Source organism: Sorex araneus, chromosome 6 (assembly GCF_027595985.1).
Source record: "Sorex araneus isolate mSorAra2 chromosome 6, mSorAra2.pri, whole genome shotgun sequence".
Lineage (NCBI taxonomy): Eukaryota > Metazoa > Chordata > Mammalia > Eulipotyphla > Soricidae > Sorex > Sorex araneus.
The window spans coordinates 46,880,027-46,897,167 of record NC_073307.1 but is presented as its reverse complement, the minus strand read 5'-3'; the positions used below and the strand labels follow the sequence as shown (position 1 = coordinate 46,897,167).

Genomic DNA, 17,141 nt, shown 5'->3' with positions numbered 1-17,141 from the left:
ATAAGGGTCACCGCCTCCCGGGAGGGCATTTTACCCCAGGATTGCACTCGAGTTTGATGACCCCACACTAAAATTCTGCTCTGAGCTCACCAGGGTCCCTGGAGGGGCAGCTCCTCGTTAGAGGCTGGCCACGCTGTTTGGGGGCCACGCCTGGCAATGCTCAGGGGTTATGTCTGGCTCTGCACTTCGGGGTCACTCCTTGTGGGGCTGGGGGCCCTAGGTGGTGTTGGGGATCATCCGCTGTTCTCTTTAGCCCTCACTGGGGTCTCACCTCTTTCTGGGGCTTCCGCAGAGAAGAGCTGGCTGGCCCTGGGACGGATCCTGCAGGGAGCGTCATGATAATTGTCACCTGTCAGCTTTCTCCTGGTCCCCCGTGCTCGAGTGGGATGTACATGTCTCACGACATGGGTCATGCGTGTCTCACCACTCTGGGCTGTAGGCCATCTCTCCCCTTCCTCCATGGAGGCCAGTCCGTCCTGGCACCGGGGCAGTGCTGGAGAGGGCTGAGGATGTGCTAATAGTCTCGCTCATGGTCCTCGGTCTCCCCTTTGACTTATCTGGCTGTCACCACCCAGGTCTAAATGTGTCCCACCTTGGGAGTAGGCTGTGAGAAATGAGACATCACATTCAGCTCTCTCTGCCTCGGGTCCCCTTCTCGGGTAAGTTAGAACAGCAAGCTTTGGGGCTGGAGAGAGAGAACAGGGATTAAGGCCTCTCATCCTGCCCCCCGCTACCCCCGCCAACACACCCTGGTTCAAATCCCTGGCCCCACCCTCAGCACTGCCCGGAGTCACCCCTGAGCACGGAGCCTGGTATAGCTCCCAGGCATTGCCAAGCACGGCCCCAAAATTTAAAAATAAAATGAAAAATAGAAAAGCAAGCCAGAAACAGCTTGAGGTGTATTTTTATTTCTTCTTTTAAAAAAGAAAATAAATAAAATGAACACACTGGTTTGTGCTCCCTTTCTCTTGCTATCCTTCTCAGAGAGAAGTGTATACTGCCAAGGATCCTTAAGACGGAGGCACAGAGGCCGCCTGAAGTGGGGGTGCCCTGCCACGAGGGGCCCGAGGCCGGGTGGGCACGGGCAGCCTGCCCGTTGGTGGCCGGGGCGGGCAGTGACCCGGGGGAGGGAAAGGCGTCCAGCTCTCAGAGGCCCTCACAGCTCAGTCTTGACTTTGTGCATCAAGTCCTTCTGGTCAATCTTGTCCAGGTCCTGGTACCAGTGGTTGAAGGCCAGCAGGGCCACGTTCTTGGCCGCGACGGCCATCACCTCCACGGAGCTGGCTGCCCACTCCAGGGCGTTGAGGTAGAAGAGCTGGTCGTGGAGCTGGAAGCGCGGGAGGGCCGGGGAGGAGCCGTAGCGGGGGTGCGCCTGCCACTCGGCCGTCTGCACGGAGTAGTAGGAACGGAAAAGGGTCTTGAGCTGGCTCCGCGACAGGGGCTTGGGGGACTGCACGCGCCAGACGGCGGCCTCCTGCGGCTGCTTGCGCCGGAAGCTGGCCGACACGTTGACCGGACATATGTTGTCCAGCACGCAGAAGAAGTTGGGGAAGTCGGTGGTGAGGATGCTGGCGAAGGGGAAGAGCTTGGGGTCGGGGAAACCGAAGTAGGAAGAGTTGAGGTAGCCGTGGACCAGGGAGACGACGGTGGGCTGGAAGGGGCCCTGGGCGACGTGCAGGGGTGGGTGGAAGCCGTGGAAGGAGAGGGAGTCGCTGCCATTGGTCAGGGGCAGGGGGGTGGCGATGACCACGATGTCGTACACGTCGGCGCCTCTGCCCTCCTCGCTCTCATACTCTACCTGGTACAAGGCCTTCCCTTCTGGGGGGAGAGAAGAGCGTGACTTGCCCCTGCAGCCCCCACCTGGAGGGGCCCCGGGGGGCTCTGTCGGCCAGAGCACTTCTGCTGGCTCTGGTGGACTCCAGGCCCAGGGCTGGGGGCCTGTGCTCTGGCTCTGCGGCCCACCCCCACAGGCCCAGGGCGGGGGCGGGTGGGAGTGCTGCCAGGACTGAGGCCCTGAGTGCGGGCTGCCATTTCAGCGGCTTGGCACTGACATTTCAGTGGACAACAGTGCCCCCTGGTGTGGGCGGCCGGTGCAGGGCCTCCCACGGACTTCTGGAGGCCTCCAGCCGGCCTGGCAGAGGGCCGAAAGCCTCGGAGGGCGGGGCTCACTCACCGGAACTCTGCAGGGTCACCGAGGTCACTCTGGCATGGATCACCTTGGCCTTGGTAAGCCTCAGCAGGCCGGAACAAACCAGTTTGTTGCCGCCTTCCACGGACCACAGGCTGCCTTGGGCCCCGGCTAGAGACATGGCTCCTGGGCAGAGCAGAGAGGGCGGCTGGTGAGCTGACGGTGTCCAGCCCCGTCTTCCCAAGGCCTCCCCCCTGCTGTGTGGCTGCACCGGCCTGGGGAGGATGTTCCAGGCCGTGGGGCGGGGGGGGGGGGGGTTGAGGGGGCCTGCAGACAAGGGCCAGAAGGGGACTGGGACAGGGCTGCAGCCAGCATGCGGGAGGGGAGGGCGGCCCCTGAGAGTCCGACACACCAGCCCGGCGGGATCTCATTTAAAGGCATCAGGTTTTGAGAAGGGCCTGACGGGGGCGGGAAGGAGACTCTCGGAGGCCCGAAGGACGCTGGGGAGGCCGGCCAGGGAGCAGCAGCTGGGGGGAAGCCAGCAACCTGAGTGGGTGCAGGCAGTGACGCAGGTTAAAACACGAGGAAGAACACGAAGGCTTGGGCGGGGGCAAGCGGAAGGATGACTTCCTGTTGGGAGTGAGGGACCACCTGGGAAGTGCCCAGATGAGGAAGAGCTGGAGGCACCTATGAGCCCCCCAACAGGTGGCGGCTGAAACAGGAGCAGCAGCTCTAGATCAGGAGCTTTGGTCCTAGCCTGGGACCTGTGGTTCTAGATCAGGAGCCGCAGCTCTAGATTGGGAGCTGTGGTCTTAGATCAGGAGCCGTGGTCCTAGATCAGGAGCTTTGGTCCTAGCCTGGGACCTGTGGTTCTAGATCAGGAGTTGCGGCTCTAGATTGGGGAAGCTGGCACTGCACCTGGGACGTGCAGGCCTGAGACTGAAGATGCACAGAGTGTGAGTGGGGAAGAGGCCCTCGGATGGGTCCGAGGGAGGGAGGTCGCGGACGCCATCAGGTCCACAGTCCACTCAAGTGGCACTGTCTGTGGAAAGGGTGTGTAAGACCCCTCTCCTGGCTAGAGCCGGTGGGACCATCATGTGGGCTGTGCTGGGGTGGGATGGGTGCATGTGGCCACCTGCCTGTGTGGCTGTCCCTGAGGCCAGTCTGCTCAGACAGGACAGAGACTGGGCCTCCCTCCCCCATTGGGAGGGGGGCGACTCCCTTTTCCTGCCAGCTTGGCAGGCCAGGGCCAGAGGCACGGGCCAGGTGAGGCTCACCGGCGAAGGCGGGCATCGCTGCTGACTGGCCGTAGCTGGCCCGCAGGACGGCCGAGACCACGTCGTCGATGAAGCGCTGCGTGACGCCCACCTGGAGCAGGGACTCGGCCACGGAGCGCTGGGTCATGTTGACGAAGGACTCCCCCAGCGAGTGGAGCAGCTCCTCCACGCCCGAGAAGGCGTAGCCGTGGGCCTGGTACTTATAGATCCTGGGGGACAGGCGGGCAGAGCCTCGGTGTGGGTCACCTGCCACGGGTGGGCTTCCCACCCTCCCCCATCCCGCTAGACTGCCCCCTGGAGGCCCTGCCGTCACCATGGACGGCACTGCCCCTCGCAGACCGGCCCTCTCAGGCAGCTGCACAGCCAGGCACCCTTCCCGCAGCCTCGGCTCTTCCACCCTCTGCCAGGCTGCCGCTGCCGGGTGGCTGTGCAGACGTGTGGAGCCTGGCTGTCCCAGAGGACACCCAGCTGGAGGTGTCTAGGCAGCAGTGAGAAATGTGGATTGTCACCTTCCGAGGAGACTCGGGCTGCCGAGTGGTCACCGTCTCCCAGAAAACGGAGGATGCAGGTGACAGTGTAGGTTTGAACAAAACTGATGAGGGAGGAAGACAAGAAAGAAGGGGGGTAGGACGTGAACTCAGCAGGGGTGGGGGGAGCGCCGGGAGTGTATCCGGGGGAGGAATGCCATCGAGAGCCTCACTAGGGAGCAGCCCGGACCCAGCAAGAGGCAGAAGGTCCACACGGCCCATCTGGAGCCAGCCAAAGCCTCTGTACGGGTGGAACAGCAGGCGCTCAATCCCCGGGGGGGGGGTCCTAGTGACCTGGGGTCAGCACCCCAGAAATGGTGACAATGTGAGGAAGTGGGGTGCATATGGGATGCTGGGGATCGAACCCGGGTCGGCCGTGTGCAAGGCAAACGCCCTACCCGCTGTGCTATTGCTCCAGCCCCCTGACCGTCCACTTTAGACGGGTCTGGCTCTTGCCCTGGCTCCCTCTCCTCTACCACCCGCCCCACTTGCCGCATCACTCCTATCCCTGGGTGGGCCTTGCAGGTGACTGACTTGGTGACTGACAAGTCATGCTGTCATGGACCAGGTTACTGAGGTGCTGTCCCCTTCCGCCACGCTTCGTCCTGCGGGTTCCTGTCCCCCTCCCTGCCCGGCCCCGCCAGCCCTACCTCATGAACTTCTCCATGACCTCCTCCACCCACATCTGCAGCCGCAGGAAGCTGATGCCGTAGTGCCACCAGAGGCGGAAAAGGTTCAGCAGGTACCAGTCGGTCTCCTCCAGCACGAACTGCTCCCCGCCGAAGATGGCGCTCCTGCCCACCACCTCCCGCCGGTGCCTCAGCCCTGAGGAGACAAGGGGGGCCCTCAGGAGGCCAGGCAGCGCCTGAGGCCGAGACCTACGCCCTCCACAGGGAGGTCCGTGGGCAGCTCACTTAAGGAACACCCTTCCCCCATCCCTCCGCGCTATGAACAGGGGCAGGGCCGGCCTTGGTCACCAGACAAAACGCAAAGCGCGTCACTTTTCTGATTATCCGGTGGGGACCTCCTCAGGCCCTGTGAGGGCAATTCAGAGGTCACCCAGGAATGTCTAGAGGCCGGCACGCCCAGGGCTTACCTTGAGCTGAGACATCCCCCGCCCCAGCTCCCACCCCCCTCACTAGCTCCCGGGCACAGCTCCGGACAACCCCAAGGGCCGGGACTTGTGCATCTCAAGTCATCTTCTCGGAGCCCAGCTCGGGACGGAGCAGGTGGAAAACCCTGTTCCAGGCGTGGGGCTGATGGCCGAGGGATTAAGGGCCTGTCCAGAGACACCGCTCTGGGCTTCTTCCCCTCCTGGGTCACTGAGCTTCCCTAGAGCGGCCAGGCTCTCTCCGCCTGCAGCACCCCTCCAGAGGTGTCGGGACAAGGGTGGTCGCTTCCTCCTCTGCCCCCCACTGCGCCCCGTCAGCTCCTGCACCTCCGAGTCCTGAGGCTGTGCTCCACACAGGACTTGCTCATTCTGGCTGCCCGACTACTAGGAAGCCACAAGACAGAAAGGATTTCCCCTCCGGCACCTTTGGGCGGGCAGCTGGGGCGTGCCCCATGCCCTCATGGGGACACTTGGCCACCAGCGTCAGGAACACTTCCGAGGGGTTATCTGGTGCCGAGAGATTCTGCCGGAACTAAATCCCAGCTCCCTGGCTTGTGGCCTCAGCTCAGGTATACTGCAGCTTCTGCGCCTCAGTTTCCCCAGGAGAGCACACAGCCATCTGGGAGGCTGGTAGGAAGGAACCGAGGTAATGCCTGAACAGCACCTCGGCCAGGGCAAGGACCTGGCAGGCATGTGACCTGTGGGTGCCACCGTGACCCTGGCCACGAAGAAGCAGACTGGTCTGGGAGTCAAACCTCTGTTCTCGGGTCAGAGCTAGAGTACAGCCAGTAGGCACTTATGCTGTACATGGCTGACCCTGGTACTTCATATGGTCCCTGAGCACTGCCAGGAGTTAGCCCTGAAGCGCAGAGCCAGGAATAAGCCCTGAGCACCGCCAGGTGTGGCCCAAAAGCCAAGGAAAAAAACAAAAAACAAAAACAACTAAAACAAACAAGCAAAAATCCCTGAGTTCTAACGCGGACTCTGCTACTAACTCACTGTGTGACCTCAGGCAAGTTCCTTCCCCTCTCTGGTCTCAGCTGCTCCATCTGTAAAATGAGGGAGATGGGGCTCCGTGACCTTCCGGCCTCGACCACGGGGGAGCCTGGGATGGGCCTGCTGGCTGCAGTCCACCTGGGGCGGCGGGGCTGGCCCCGCCCACGGCACTCACCCAGCAGCTTGACGAAGTTCTGCGTGTGCAGGCTGAGGGCGTGGAAGGAGGCGGCCCCGCTCTCGTAGTGCTGTTTGTTGACGGAGATGGTGGCCAGGCGGCCGCCCACCGTCCCCTTCTCGTACACATCGATCTGCACTCGGGGGCCAAAATGCTGCTGGAGGAAATGGGCCACGGCAGAGCCCCCGATGCCGGCGCCGACGACAGCTGACAGCAGGGAGAGAGCAGAGGACACATGAGAGCGGGCACCAGGGACCCCTCCGCGCGGGCTCCCACGTGGAACGTCCGCATTCAGTGTATCTGTTAACCAGGAGCAAAGACCCGCCCGGGAAGTGCCACCTCCTGCGAGCCACTTTTTCACAAAAACCATGTTAGAGGCACAAGAGAAAGAACTTCGGGATTCAGGACGCTATGGAAGAATGAACTTGGTTTCGGGGCTGGAGCAATAGCACAGTGGGTAGGGCGTTGGCCTTGCACGCGGCTGGGTTCGATTCCCAGCATCCCATATGGTCCCCTGAGCACCGCCAGAGTAGAGAGTGCAGAGCCAGGAGTAACCCCTGTGCATTGCCAGGTGTGACCCAAAAAGGAAAAAAAAAAAAAAAAAAAGAATGAACTCAGTTTGATTGAACTGGTCTCTCTCCCGCTTTGGGAGCCTTTCGTGGTGACACTTGGCCCACCAGGTTGCACAGTTCAATACACGAGCACTGTCGTCTGGGGTCTGCTAAGGGCTACCCTGGCGCAGCCTGGGAGCCACCAGAGTTCCACCTGACAGGGTGAGCCACTGTTCTGGAAATCCAACCAGGGGGTCACACATGCACCCTGACCCCCAGGCCAGCTCCCTGGTCCTCACGTTGCCTCTACTTTTATTTCACTATGAATTGGTGCAAAGCTTTTCCCTAATCACTGTGGTGAGGTAGATGATTGCTGGAACTACTCCTTATCCAGTTTGGGCCAGATCGAGGCGGATGGCTAGTTTTGCAAACCAAGCTTTATTAGCCACACCAGTTTTTTTTTTTTTTCTTTCTCAGTTTATTCAAGCTTTGTGTAGCAGAGCAACTGCGACAGCCAGTATGGCCGCAAAGCCTCCAATATTTACTTTCCGGCCCTTAAGCAAAGTCCTTCCCTCCCGGATCTGGTTCAAATCTACGACGTCAATTGTGTTTGCACCTCTGTGTGTGCCAAGATTCAAACGCACCCATGGCCGGTGGCTCCTTCTCACACAGGTTGTCCCTTTCGACCCCAGACTCTGGTTACAAAATCGTAGCTTGCCAAATTCCCAGATTATCTCAACCGGCTTCTAATCCTGCCTCTTGCCTTCCTGTTCACTTGGCGTCTTGACTCCTATGCGGCTAGTATCTCATCCAGGACACTGATAAAAACCTTTCCCAGGGCAGAAAAAGTTTTGAGGAGATCTTGCAACCCCTGTCCACAGATCATGAGGGCTACTGGACCACCCACGTCCCAGGCTCCCACCCCCTCCCCCCACAGCTGCCCGATACAGCCTTCCTCTCACCAACCCCCCCCCCCCCCCGCCCAAAGAAGTCTGGTATGTTTGTCCTACAGGACAAACATACCAGACATCAAGAACTTCTTGATGGACAGAGACACCCCAGCTCTGTCCATCACCCCATCACCCGACACCCCAGCTCTGTCCATCACCCTGCTCCAATACTCAACGAGTCCTGCCCGTCTTATCTTTGCGGTGAGGGATACACAGACTATGTGCTTTTGCGCTTTTGCCTGCAGCTCCTTTGTCAGGAAAACTCTCAGTGTCTCCCACCTCCCTGGCTTTGTCGGCCCTGGTGCCATTTCAGCTGCATTCGCCCCATCCACCTCAGGGCAACCCCCTCCCCCAGTCTCTCGGGTCCTTCTTACCACCTGGTGCAGACCTGAGCTTGCTTCCCTCCAAGGGTGGGTTTAAGGAATGAGAGCAGCTCCTTTTGACCCCCAAAGCCTAGCAGGTAGAATTGTAATTCACTCATTGCTGCATGCTGGAAGAAAAAAACCACTTCCTAGGGAGTCCATAGCCTTTTTAAACCAATGAGTACTCCCCCCTTCCATTTGTGACAAGCCCCCCTCCCCCCCGCCATACCCATTTTCTGGAGACACTGAGAAACAGACATGGAAGGCTGCCCAAGAGCTAGCGGAGAGCAGGACGCAGCACTCCACACACACAACCCAGAGCCCCTTTCTGGCCCACGGTGAGATCTGCTGGGGCTCAGGAGGAACCCAACGGGGGTTCTGTCCCCCTGCGCCCCTGCAGAGTGGGCAGACACTCGCACAGTGAGCCATGACCAGTGTCCAAGTAGAAAGCAGTGCATTTTGCCTACAGGTGTAGAGAGCGGGGGGTGGGTGGCGTGGGTGGGGTGGCTGTGGCCTGGTCCCCTGGCTGTTGTCCTCTGATGGATGGAGCGGACTCCGGGCAGGCGAGGCAAAACTGCTTCCTACCTCAGTTTCCCCACCTGCAAAAGCCAGGGCGGCCTAGCTCGTTCCAGAGCACCGGCCCCTGGGAACTTGGGCCCTTGCCTTGATCCCCAGCATGGATCCCCGAGCGTTTCCCCTGGGCACCCCTGAGCACAGAGCCAGGAGTGGTCCTGAGCGCTGCCAAGTGACACCCCAAACAAGCCCCCCAAATATATGTACATAAATTCAGAGATATAGAACAGCGGGTAGGGTGTTTACCTTGCATGCAGCCAACCTGGGTTCAATTCCTCCTCCCCTCTCCGAGAGCCCAGCAACTACCGAGTATCTTGCCTGCACAGCAGAGCCTGGCAAGCTACTCCTGGTGTATTCGATATGCCAAAAACAGTAACAACAAGTCTCACAATGGAGACGTTACCGGTGTCCGCTAGAGCACATCGATGAACAACGGTAAGACAGTGCTACAGACAGACAGTGTAGAGAAACAATCCTTTGATCTGGACCCAGGACAATCAGCTTTGGCAGGAAGTAGAAACATTCTCCTCCAGCACAGAGACAATAGCATGAAGGAGGCAGCAGGTGGGGCTGTGGCGGTGTAAAGGATCCAGCACCCCACTGAGTGTTACAGACTTGACCTTGCAGCGTACCCAGAGCAGGAAGCTCCTCCTTGGCATTGTGGGTGGATCCAAACCAGAGAGGCTGCACAGAAGCTGGCCACAGGGCGTGGAAATGTAGGAAAACTACGGGGTGCCTGGCACTACCAACCGGGAGAGCCCTGGAGTGAGGTGGGCACAAGCTCAGTGTGGCCAGGCACGGTCGGCCGGAGGAGGCCCTGCCCTTAGCCTGAGGTCAGTGTCTAGCTCTGCCTGCCAAACTCTCCCCACCCATCAAAGTCTGGCTCAAAGCCCACCTTCCTTATAGGCCTTTTCTGGCCCCTCTTACCAGGAACCTGGGATTCCTTGCTCCGGAAACCCTAAGCTCTCAGCTCCAAGCTGGTTTCTGGCATACTTGAGTCCGTTTTAATCCTTACGGCAAGGTGCCTTAGTGCTGCACTGGCCCCAATTACTTGGGGTGCTCCCACAGGACCTTCCTTGCCTACTGGCCTGGGCGCAGGGCACTCACTCTCTCCCAGCACAGTGCTGCTCAGGACTGACTCCTGGCTCAGTGCTCAAGGGACCATAGGCAGTACCAGGATTTGAACCAGGGTCTGTCGTGTGTAGGGCAAACACCCTAACCCGTGTACTATCTCTCTGGCTCCCTCAATGGTAATTTCATACATGAGGGACTTGAATATCTGAGTCAGTTAAAGGGGCAATTAAAAAAAAAATGGGGCCGGAGCGATAACACAGTGGGTAGGGCATTTGCCTTGCACTCGGCCAACCCGGGTTCGATCCTCGGCATCCCATATGGTCCCCCAAGCACTGCCAGGAGTAATTCCTGAGTGCAGACCAAGAATAACCCCTGAGCATCGCTGGGTGTGACCCAAAAAGAAAAAAAAAACAAACTGATTTTCAGGCCAGACCCAGCAGTGCTCAGGGCTTACTCCTGGCTCTGCGCTCAGGGATCATTCCCAGTGGGCTTCAGGGACCACTGGAGGGCACAGGGTACAAGGGATACAAGCCAGGTTATCTGCGTGCAAAGAAAACACCTTACCCGCTATACTATCTCTCTAGCCTCAAAGGACAACTGTGTGAAGAGGGAAAGCAGTGGTAAATGAATATGGAACTCTAATGAATTGCATGCACAATCCAGTATTCGGAAGTGTTCCATGCTTGAAGTTTACTTTGAATACATTAAAATGTAAGCCGGGCCAAAGGATTTGTAATATATGTTAGCAGGTTTTTGGTTTTTTTTTTTTAATGGCAGAACCTAGGTGGTGGATATGCAGAGAATCCCTGAAGAATTCTTTCAACTTTTGGCGGATGAACTATTCAGAGACAAAGTATTAGAAAAAGAAACAAAGAAACAAACAACATGATACTGTTGAAAATGCCCACTCTCGTCTCGCCAAGTCTCCTGTTCTCGCTAAGACGGACTCCCACGCTCCCTGTCCGCCCAGGCTGTGCAGGACCCTTCCCGTGTTTTTCAGGCGCTGGGCTTTAGCACCTGCTACCCTGGGTTATGCCGATTCTCTTCCTCTACATTCGAAGGAGGGAGCACCATGCCCGTCCCACGGGCACCCTGACCAAACCTTTGTTGAGAGACATCGCCCAGGCCCCGTATTTGGCACTGGCAAAATGCAAGATCCACGGCGGCTGCTCAATGTCCCTGGGCCTTCCCCTGAGCTCCGTGCCCCGTCCAGTCCGGAGCCCCCTTTCCGCGCCAGGCAGCCCCCCTGGGCACATGCATATGCCATCCGCGCCATCGGCACCGTCCGTGCCCAGACCCGGAGCGTCAGGCGGGTGCAGCACCCCTCTTGTCCATCAGCTCCCTCTCCCCGGGACTCCGCCTCCCCGCCGGCTGCCCCCGGCCGGGCGCCCGCTCCCCCCGCTCCGTCCTCCCCGCACCGATTTTGTTGGGCCGGGTGTCTCCGCTCGGAGCGGCGGCGGCGAGCAGCGCGGCCAGGACGGCGAGCAGCCAGGTGGCGCGGGCCATGGCGGGCGGGAAGCAGGCTGCACGCCGGCTCGGGCGCGCGCGGGCTGCGCGGGGCTCCCGGCCCGCCCCGGCGCCCCACTGGCCCTTCCGCCTTCGAGCCTCGCCCGTCCCAGCCGCTCATTGGACGACGCGCCGCTCCTCCCCCAGCAAGAAGCCCTCATTGGCTACAGCTCTCCAGGGGCAGGCCCTGCTATTGGTCGCCGTCCTCATCCCGCCTCCTGCTGCATGCTGGCTTCTCATTGGTTGGCTCTGATTTCTGACGCGCAGGTGTGCGAGCTTCAGGAGCTCAACATCAGGACCGGGTTCCAGCTGCCTGGGAAATGATGGGAAAGAACTTAAGTATTGAAGACCTGAGTTCAAGGCCTGGGAGTGACTAGTTCCGCAGTGTTTTATCTATGTCCCATGCAGTTTTCCAGGCTCTGCGTGGTTGTGATAATGACAAGGGATGTGAAATCACTTGGCAATACCTGCAAGTGCTGGAAGTTGCTAAACACACAGGCAGGATGGCTAGACACTACCCATGCATATACTGAACCATGCTGGGTGCTTTTGGGACTGCTGTTACATCTGTAGTCCCTATTTTATATCTCTGCTTACAAAGCAAATGGGCTCTCTTCAGAAGGCAGGCACGAAAGGAAAACGCTCCCTTTTTACCCTAAGGAAATAAGAACAGTCCAATGTGAGTAATTTGTCTTACTGTGAAGGACAGATTTCCTCTAGCAAAAAATAAAATTGGGGGTGCGTTTCAGAATAAATCAAACCTATAGCCATTGAATCAGGTTAGAGCTATGAGAAGATACTGATGAACTGAGAACAGTAAAAGTATATCACTAAGGTTCTAAATCAGCTGACTAAATTTAACAGGGCTTAAACTAGTTGCTCAAACTGACAGATGAATACATATGCATTTTTCCATCTTAGTTTTTAAGGGAAGAGTCCAATTTTATTCATAAAATTCATGAGATGAACAAAAGTCAATTTACAGAGACACATACCAGTATCTAAACAGGAAGTGTAATGTTTCAGAGACATCTTGAAAACGTTCCTATATACACCAGACTGAAAATCTATTTAAACTACTGCTGCACAATAGCTATGCTCATTCCCACATTTCTCAGTAAGTTCTTCCTTATACTTACCTTTTCTTTTTTCAACTTGTTGAGACTTGTGCTTGCATTCAGTAATTCTATTTTTTTTTCCTGATTACTGTCCAGTTTTAGCCTGGTTGGCTATACTACCTTGCTGGGGCCAATACTCACATGGGCGGTTGTGCCTTTAGCTTTTTTCTGCTGCACCCAGTCAATGTGGATGACATTTCTTTCTGTACAACTGAATTTCCTTTCCAATTTGTTGGCCTTTGTTGTGTTCTTTAATCACCCAGACCTCACCATTCTTGTGGGTGGGCATAAAGCAGATATTTTATTTCTGCCAAAACTCCTTGGACAGAAGAGACAGCATAGTCTGATACACTTGTGAAGGGGCATTGAAGTGGAATTTGTGGGTTTTGCTGCAGTCTGAGGTCACCAACAGGCTGAACTTCATGAAGTCCATCTGGTGCAGGGGTGTACATACAAGGATATAAAGTGAAAACATTATTTTAATCTCTCAAACATTAATTTTGTGGTGCCAGGGATTGAATCCAGAGCCTCACACGTGTGAGGCATATGCTTTACCACTGAGATTCATCCCCAGTTCCTCCCATGCTCTGTGAATATTCATTAAGTCGGAGGCACTGAGACAAGGAACACCAGAGAAATTATTTTTCAGGGAGCAGCCGGATTCCAAGGTAGAGCGTCCTGAGATCTCCTTTTATTTACATCCTACTGTATCACTATAGCACTGTCATCACTGTCATCCTGTTGTTCGATTTACTCGAGCAGGCACCAGTAATATCTCTATTTCTCCCAGCCCTGAGATTTTAGCAGCCTCTCCTTACTCGTCTTTGCCAACGACTGGAGGCTCTTTCAGGGTCAGGGGAATGAGACCTATCGTTACTGTTTTTGGCATATCGAATACGCCACGGGTAGCGTGCCAGGCTCTGCCCGTGTGGGCAGGATACTCTTGGTAGATTACCAGGCTCTCTGAGAGGTATGTACGAATATATATATATATATATATATATATATTACTCTCTATGATTTGTTGTCTACTGTCTGAACTCCATCAAATATGGTGTGGTAATTATGGAAAATGGGTAGGAAGTGTCTTATAATGGTCTGGAAAGTGGCCTAGAGCTTGGCGTGCTTGGGTAGTGGAGGTGGGCTGCAGGGGCTGGGTCCTTGGGGTGGGGAGGGTTCTCACCTACCCCCTCTTGGGTGCCCCAAGTGAAACAGCCTGAAAACAGCCTGGAGACAGGCTGGCTTGGAGTCCATACACATCCTACCATACACATCTCTAAAGGGCTCTATACAGTTACCTCATAGATAAAGAAGTTACAGGAAGAACATTGAGGCATTAAGGCATACATTGTTTCATTATGTCCCCAAGACAATTAGTTTCAACCCTGGGGGAAAGAAATGCAAAGTCAAGCCTTCCTGCACTCCAAGTTACAACCTCAAGCACCTGGGGTCTGCATATCAAAGACAAGCTGGGTCTGGGATCTGTGAGAAGGACTTTTTTGTTATATTTTTTGTTATAGTAACAACAAGTCTGGCAATGGAGCCGCTGTTACTGGTGCCGGCTCCAGCAAGTAGATGAACACCCAGACAACAGTGCTACATACAGTGCTACTAAGATTTAGGCTTTGTTGTTGTTGTTGTTATATTTCTTGTTACACTAAAATTTAGCTACCAGTTATTCCATATGCCAAAAACAGTAACAAGTCTCCATTTGTGCTTTCCAGCACATGTCAATTGAGACGTTACTGGAGCCTGCTCTTAGCAAATTGATGAACAAAGGGAGGACAGTGCTACAGTGCTATTAACTGAAGGCAACTTAAAGAAAGTCTGGATGTTCAACCTTATCCAAACCAGTCCGGACACACAAATCATAGCTTGTCCATTTTCATGGGTTCCTATGGTCCTCTTGCCTGTGTGTGGCTCGGCTTCCAATGGGCTTATCCTGACGGTCTAGTTGGGCCCCAGAACTCTCTTAAATTAAAAAAAAAAAACCCAACCCCCCTTCAGTGGTAGGGCAGCACCTGTCACTCAGACATGAGGCCAGAGCCAGATCCCAACAGCATCCCACAGACTGAGTGTGAGCCCCTAGTCAGCTGTGCTTTCCAGCACATGTCAGCCAATTGTGTTGGAGCACAGGAATAAAAGTATGACCCCTGAAAAACCAGAACTGAAAGATGCTCAGACTGGAGAGACCCAGCATTGTGGGACTCAGGCTCATGCTTTGCATACAGCCAACTCCGGTCCAATCCTCTGTCCAGAGAGACCTGAGCAGAGCCAAACCCTCGGGCCTGGGCCCAGAAACCTCCAGGTGCCCTGAGTAGCATTTTAATTTTAACATCATGGTTTACCAAGTTGTCCAAAATACAGTTGTTTCAGGAGTTAAATGTCCCAACACCAATCCCCACAGTGTGATCTTCCCTCCACCAATGTCCCCAGTTTCCCAGCCACCAGCCCAGCCTTCCCCCTAGTAGGCACAAGCTTATTTTACATTGTATGTTATGATATGCAGAGAGTCTCTTGCCCGCACACCTGGCTGTCTTCCCCAGGGCCCCTCAGAGGGTATGGGCTCCAGCTTCCCTCCCCGCCCCGAGCAGAGCTCCTGGCGGCCAAAGACCTCCGGAGTCTAGCCACAGCCATGCTCAAGGCCCCTCTCCACACGTTTGGATGAGCCTCAAGCATGAAGGCACCGGCAAAGGAATCCAGGTGTGTGGGACCTGGGGCTGAGACCTCCAAGCCTGCTCAGATCGGGACTGGGTCTCCTCTGCCCAGATTTCCCATTTCCCAGTAGTTAGGTGGTCACATCCAGGGACTGCCCCCCCCCCCACCCCGGCGCCATGTAATCCCATCAATGGCCAGCATCCAGAGACTTAAAAGCAAGCTTTTATAGCCTACTTCTCCCTCTGGGAGAACCTGGCAAACTACCAAGAGTTTCCTGCCCACAGGGGAGAGCCTCGCAAAGTTCCCATGGTGTATTCATATGCCCAAACCAGTAACAAGCTGGGTCTCATTCCCCTGACCCTGGAAGAGCCTCCAATGCGGCATTGTTGGGAAGGACGAGTAGAGAGAGGCTTCTAAAATCTCAGGGTTAGGGTGGAGACGTTACTGAGACTGCTTGAGAAATTCGACGATCAACAGGATGATGATGATGATGATGATGATGATGATGATGATGTTATGACACAAAGGCAAATGGAATAATCAAAACTGAGATCAGTCAATTTGTGCTTATTATGGTGCTGCTAGAGTCATTCTCAGAAGAGCTGCGGTCCTGATTGGATCTAGTTGAGCCTGCCATTTAGGCCTGGTGAGCTTGGTGGGCTTCTATGCAACTTTTCCATCAGGTTTGCTGTGATCCTACAGGATAATTGTCTTATAAACTACATAATCACTGTCACTGTCATCCCATTGCTCATCGATTTGTTCGAGCGGGCACCAGTAACGGCTCTCATTGAGAGACTTATTGTTACTCTTTTTGGCATATCCAATACGCACGGGTAGCTTGCCAGGCTCTGCAGCGGGCTCGATACTCTCGGTAGCTTGCCCGGGCTCTCCGAGAGGGGTGGAGGAATCGAACTCAGGTTGGCCGCGTGAAAGGTAAATGCCCAACTGCTGTGCTACCGCTCCAGCCCACAGTACCATGAAATTAAAGAGGTCACCCAGGAGCTGTAGATCTGGAACAATTTGATTGCTGGGCAGTTTGATGAGCCTCAGCTGTGGAGGAGAGCTGTTTCTGTGTCGGAGGGTGTTGTGTGTGTGTGCAGCTGCTGTGCCTTCATGCAGAGAGGGAGTCTGCCCCATTCCCATTCTGAGGACCCAGAGTTCTCAGCTTGGACCAGTCAAGTCTACCAGGAAAGATTTAGCTGCATCATGTTCTTTTAGAGATTCGTTGTGGCGCTGGGCTGTTTCTCTGCTGGGTTTTGCATGGTGGCGGCGGTGGTGGTGGTGGTGGTGGTGGTGGTGGTGGTGAGACCTAATAGACACGGCTATTCTGAGAATACCCCAGAGTTTTCAGCCCACAAGCTGGTTTCATCTGGGAAGATTCAACTTGTTCTTTTGTCAGTTGTGGAGCTGGGCTATATCGGGTAAGGCTATGGCTGAGTGGTGTTTCAGTCACACTCGGAATCCCCATCTAAATGTGAACCCAGTGAGAGAAGAGGGAGACATGGAGGGAGGGGGGGAGAAAGAGAGAGAGAGAGAGAGAGAGAGAGAGAGAGAGAGAGAGAGAGAGAGAGAGAGAGAGAGAGAGAGAGAGAGAGAGAGAGAGAGAGAACACATTATTTCTGGGGTTTGAATCTGATCCTCACATCTCACATCATTTAGGGCATGTGTTCTACTGAGATAAATCTATAGTCCAGAAATTTTTTCAGTTACAAGAAGTCTGCATTCGCTGGTCAATTTGTGCCAAGTTTTCTTATGTGCTGACTTAATATGGTTTTAAGATGCACATTAAACACTTTTATCCTCCCCCCACCCATTGTTTCTGTGATGGCTTAGGGGTTCCTGTAGGGGAGAGTGCCTGGGATAGCACTCTGGCTTGTGGCGGTATTGGGGGTTGGATTCTCTACCTCACAGTTCCCTTTTTTGCTGAGCTATACCTGGGCCCTTGGATTTTTTTTTTTTATAAACTATAACTTTAAAATTCAATTTCTTGACTCTAATTTTAGGTTAAAGTAAAAGCTGTTCATGAGCTCTTTTATCCCTACAAACATATTGACAATGTGGCAGCACATCCAGATCGCAGGATAAGTTTAAGAGCTTTAAGATCAATACTGAGGTGGCATATTCTGCTGAGT

The 17,141-nt window shown here is 55.2% G+C and overlaps 1 protein-coding gene across 2 annotated transcripts; it reads right to left on the bottom strand.

Moving 5' to 3' along the window:
* Positions 1-888: 888 nt before the first annotated feature.
* Positions 889-11,293, bottom strand: PCYOX1L (prenylcysteine oxidase 1 like). 2 transcript variants are annotated; one of them, XM_004620599.2, is made up of 6 exons: positions 11,143-11,293; positions 6,215-6,421; positions 4,583-4,757; positions 3,406-3,614; positions 2,174-2,314; positions 889-1,818 (listed from the first exon to the last, which is right to left on the bottom strand). In XM_004620599.2, the coding sequence occupies exons 1-6, from the start codon at positions 11,228-11,230 to the stop codon at positions 1,157-1,159; spliced, it is 1,482 nt and encodes a 493-aa protein (XP_004620656.1). In that variant the 5' UTR covers positions 11,231-11,293; the 3' UTR covers positions 889-1,156. The 2 variants fall into 2 exon arrangements, with proteins under 2 accessions (XP_004620656.1, XP_054998073.1); XM_055142098.1 differs by having other exon boundaries at positions 889-1,815.
* Between the last annotated feature and the right edge of the window lie 5,848 nt (positions 11,294-17,141).

Excerpts from the sequence above, each read along its gene's own strand:
- PCYOX1L (XM_004620599.2), bottom strand. The coding sequence starts at position 11,230 with ATGGCCCGCGCCACCTGGCTGCTCGCCGTCCTGGCCGCGCTGCTCGCC. Across the intron at positions 4,758-6,214 it reads GAACTTCGTCAAGCTGCTGG|GGCTGAGGCACCGGCGGGAG; the intron begins GTGAGTGCCGTG and ends TTGTCTCCTCAG. Across the intron at positions 1,819-2,173 it reads GGTGACCCTGCAGAGTTCCG|AAGGGAAGGCCTTGTACCAG; the intron begins GTGAGTGAGCCC and ends CTCTCCCCCCAG.